Raw genomic sequence first — 5,000 nt, forward strand, 5'->3', positions numbered from 1 at the left:
GCCTTTCAAAGCACTTAATAATTACAGATGCATGTGCTACAGGGTGATAGTCATTTAGGCAGGTTACTTTGGAGCTCTTTGGAACGGTGAAAATGGTAGTCAGCTTGAAACATGTTGGGATGACAGACTGGGACGAGGTCTGCGCAGTCTTTGAGAACGCGGAGTGGTATTCCATCTGGCCCATCGGCCTTGTGATTGTTAACCTGTTGAAACGTTTTGCTCACATCGGCCACAGAGAGCGAGATCACACCTGCTAGCATCCAAGGCTAACCCATATCCCCCTCTCTTCTCCCTTCTTTCGTCTCTCCCCCTTCTACTCCTTCCCTCTATCCCCCTTCTCATTCTCTCTCTCTCCCCCCATACCTCCCTTTTCCACTTTCTCTCTCGCTCTCTCTCCATACTTCTCTTCCCTCCCTCTCTCTCCCTTCTCTCTGTCCGCTGCAGCACCTGCGTCTGTCTCTGAATGAGGACGGCCAGTGCCGGGTGCAGCACCTGTGGTTCCAGTCCATATTCGACATGCTGGAGCACTTCCGGGTTCACCCAATCCCCCTGGAGTCTGGGGGTGCCTCGGACGTCACCCTCATCAGCTTTGTGGGAGCCACCGCCGTCCGGCAGCCAGGTAACAGGTCAGGGGTGAACGGTCACAGGATGTTCCACTAGGATGAAACTGCACTGGGTTTACACTGGCCTCTAAAGGAAAGTCTTGGGTGTTGTATGTACGTTGTATGTCTGGTGTATGTGTTTTATGCATTATGATTGGCTTACACTATGCTATTACGTCAGTGAATCAATACAGTGTGCGTGTGTGTCATCCCATTGAAGATCAGGAGTGTGTGTGTGTGTGTGTGTGTGTGTGGGCCATAAGTAATGTTGTGTGTGCTAAAACATGGCCACTGCATGATGTTTCTGCCAGTGTCATTATAACATAAGACTGGCTGCTTTGCATCCTCATCCTGTGTCCACTACAACAGGGACGTCACTAGAGATTCATGGATGGGGGGCTAAGCCTCTTTTAGGGGGGTCTGGGCATACCCCCCCAGGATTTTTTTAAAAGCCCCCAAAACGTCTTTTCATCATGAATTTTTAGAGTAATAACGGGTGGAAAATCTATCAAAATAAGGTTATTTTTGGTCAAGGTTGACTAGAAGTATACCTGTCTCATAGTTTGTGTTAGACACTGATCTAATATGACTAACTTAAATTCTATCCAAATAAAGAAATTAAAGTCCACTCTGTCCAACACCAACAAAAGGCATAAAAATGGCGGTACTATGTAGCCACAATACTTTTGGGATTTTATTTTGAGAGAGAGAGAGAAATAAGAAGACATGCAGGTCATATTATACCAAAAAAAATCTTTATTTAAATGTCACCCTTTTGTTAATTGTTGCTCAAAATTAACCCAATAATTCAGACACATGGAACATCTTAAACAGTATCATCCACAATGGAAGAAAACTAAATTCAACTAATGAGCTAAATAAAATAAAAATAACTGGAAAATAATTTGGAATAAAATCTGATTTAAAAAAAGTAAGAACCCAAACAAATATTACAACCTATATTACAGAACTGCTCCTCCTGCTTCTCTCTTTTGATGCTTATTTTGTGGGTGGACACATCAAAGTGTACCTCCTATTTTTGTTTGAACTGGTAAAATCTTCATTTCTCACCGGATTGGCCTTCGGCAGAGCTGCTGGCACTGCCTCTCTTGAAGAATTTCCGTATATCCATCTAATGTTAGTCGCTAGCTAGCCTACAGTTGAGAAATTGAGGATAATACAATGACATTGTGATCAACACCATGTCACCTTTTCTACACATGTCCTACTGATAATTGTTTTGCAATGGCCTACTGAATGAAGGCAATTGAGTATGAAAATATATGTGCATGATGTTACGTCATCGGTCTCATTTATAGCCTGGCACAGATAGCAAAACTACATTAAATACAACGTTAATTAGATATCATCGCCACATAACTTATGTCGATTTTAAAAGACACTGTTAACGTTACCGTTAGCTAACTCGCGGCGTCTGTTACACTGTAACTTACAGGCAGCTTCACATAAAAACGTATTGGTTAACCAAGCTTTGATTATGACCAAAGTCTATGGTAGTGAATTCTTTCTCCTCTCTCTCTGTCTCTCTGTCCTAACTTACCATAAATTCACATCGTAGCCTATCTGCATGAATCCGTCCTGTCAGAGCCTTTTCCTGTCTGTTTACTGTTAGCTAGCCATCTCAAGCCACAGAAGTAGTTAACCAAAATGTTAGCTACAAGTAGACCTAACAGTCACTAGCGCCAGCAGCAGCCTCCCCCAGGTCCTAGTGCCCGCCCGGTAACAAGTTTAACCTCTCTAGGGGAGGTGGGACAAAATCGTCCCACACTATTCAACAGCCAGTGACAAATCAGAGCGCCAAATTTAAAACCACAAAATGTCATAATTCAAAGTTCTCAAACATAGGACTATTTTACACCATTTTATAGATACACTTCTCCTGAATCGAACCACGTTGTCCGATTTTCCAAAAGGCTTTACAGCGAAAGCAAAACATTAGATTATGTTAGGAGAGTACATAGACAAAAAACCACACAGTCATTTCCAAGCAACTAGCATGCATCACAAATACCCAAAACACAGCTAAATACAGCACTAACCTTTGATGATCTTCATCAGATGACACTCCTAGGACATTATGTTATACAAAACATGCATGTTTTGTTCAATCAAGTTCATATTTAATCAAAAAACAGCTTTTACATTAGCATGTGATGTTCAGAACTAGCATGCCCACTGAAAACCTCCGGTGAATTTACTAAATTACTCACGATAAACGTTGAAAAAATACATAACAATTATTTAAAGAATTATAGATACAGAACTCCTTTATGCAATCGCTATGTCAGATTTTAAAATAGCTTTTCGGCGAAAGCACATTTTGCAATATTCTGAGTACATAGCTCGGCCATCACGGCTAGCTATTTTGACATCCGCCAACTTCGGGGTCACCTAAACTCAGAATTACTATTCGAAAAATTGGATTACCTTTGCTGTTGTTCGTCAGAATGCACTCCCAGGACTTCTACTTCAACAACAAATGTTGTTTTGGTTCCAAATAATCCATAGTTATATCCAAATACCGCCGTTTTGTTCGTGCGTTCAGGTCACTATCCGAAGGGTGACGCGCGAGCGCATTTCGTGACAAAAAAAATCAAAATATTCTATTACCGTACTTAGAAGCATGTCAAACGCTGTTTAAAATCAATTTTTATGCTACTTTTCTCGTAAAATAGCGATAATATTCCAACCGGGCAATGTTGTATTCATTCAAAGGCTGAAATAAAAAAATGTAGAAGTCTCGTGAATGCGCATCTCAGTCTCACTGTCCCCAGGCTGACCACTTACAAACTCTGCTGCTGTTCTTTGCCCAGAGACAGCAGACACCCCATTCCACTTTCTGGCGGCTTTAGAGAGCCAATGGAAGCCTTAGAAAGTGTCACGTTACAGCACAGATGCTGTAATGACGATAGAGATGCAACAGAAGGACAACAAATTGTCAGACAGAGCACTTCCTGTATGGAATCTTCTCAGGTTTTGGCCTGCCATATGAGTTCTGTTATTCTCACAGACACCATTCAAACAGTTTTAGAAACTTTAGTGTTTTCTATCCAAATCTACTAATTATATGCATATTCTAGTTTCTGGGCAGCAGTAGTAACCAGATTAAATCGGGTACGTTTTTTATCCGGCCGTGAAAATACTGCCCCCTATCCCAAATAAGTTAAGATGCGATGAAACGGTTGCCTAGCGACGTCCCTGCCCTACAGCATGCGTGCTCACATGCGTGCACACACACACACTGGAGTGGCTCCGCATGGCTTGTTCCCATCAATTTGTACTGATGCTCCCACCCATACACCCCTGCTCCTTACAACACAACTGCCCCCCCTTCCCTTCACACACAATTCCAAATCAACCCCTTGCCCCTACTACCCTCTGCTCCTAGGCCCTAGCACTCTACCTCCTCTCCTTCTACACCCTTCTTTCTGTCCCTCCCCTTCCTCCCCCCCTCTCCTGTGTCTTCCAGAGCTCTGATTGGCTGTCTCTGTTATTGTGTTTTCGTTGGGTCATTCTTCGCAGGCCGGGACAGGGCAAGCAGCCGGCCCACAGTCTGTGATGTCATCCCCACGCGCCACCTTGACTCTCCATCAACCCCCATCTCTGACTGTGTGTAAGTGAGACCAGACTCCACAGAGAGAGACAGAGTGTGTGTGAGAGACAGAGTGTGTGTGAGAGACAGAGTGTGTGTGAGAGACAGAGTGTGTGTGAGAGACAGAGTGTGTGTGTGAGAGACAGAGTGTGTGTGTGTGAGAGACAGAGTGTGTGTGTGTGAGAGACAGAGTGTGTGTGTGTGAGAGACAGAGTGTGTGTGTGTGAGAGACAGAGTGTGTGTGTGTGAGAGACAGAGTGTGTGTGTGTGAGAGACAGAGTGTGAGTGTGTGAGAGACAGAGTGTGAGTGTGTGAGAGAGAGACAGTGAGTGTGTGAGAGAGAGACAGTGAGTGTGTGAGAGAGAGACAGTGTGAGTGTGTGAGAGAGAGACAGTGTGAGTGTGTGAGAGAGAGACAGTGTGTGTGTGTGTGAGAGAGAGACAGTGTGTGTGTGTGTGAGAGAGACAGAGAGTGTGTGTGTGTGAGAGAGACAGAGTGTGAGTGTGTGAGAGAGACAGAGTGTGAGTGTGTGAGAGAGACAGAGTGTGAGTGTGTGAGAGAGACAGAGTGTGAGTGTGTGAGAGAGACAGAGTGTGTGTGTGTGAGAGACAGTGTGTGTGAGAGACAGTGTGTGTGTGAGAGAGACTGTGTGAGAGAGACAGTGCGAGTGTGTGAGAGACAGAGTGTGAGTGTGAGAGAGAGAGACCGAGTGTGTGTGTGTGTGTGTGTGACAGAGAGGGAGAGACGAAGTGTGAGAGAGAGGGAGAGACCGAGTGTGTGTGTGA

General features: G+C 44.2%; 1 protein-coding gene across 2 annotated transcripts in view; it reads left to right on the forward strand.

The window, feature by feature from the left end:
• Positions 1-5,000, forward strand: part of LOC106583900 (uncharacterized) — a 44,094-nt gene that overhangs the window by 14,655 nt on the left and 24,439 nt on the right. For both annotated transcript variants that reach the window (XM_045706210.2, XM_014168536.3), the window contains exons 8-9: positions 445-619; positions 4,146-4,236. In XM_045706210.2, the coding sequence (XP_045562166.2) occupies positions 445-619; positions 4,146-4,236 (266 nt within the window). The remainder of the gene's footprint in view (positions 1-444; positions 620-4,145; positions 4,237-5,000) is intronic.

The sequence above is a fragment of the Salmo salar genome, chromosome 23, assembly GCF_965601325.2.
Source record: "Salmo salar chromosome 23, fSalSal1, whole genome shotgun sequence".
NCBI lineage: Eukaryota > Metazoa > Chordata > Actinopteri > Salmoniformes > Salmonidae > Salmo > Salmo salar.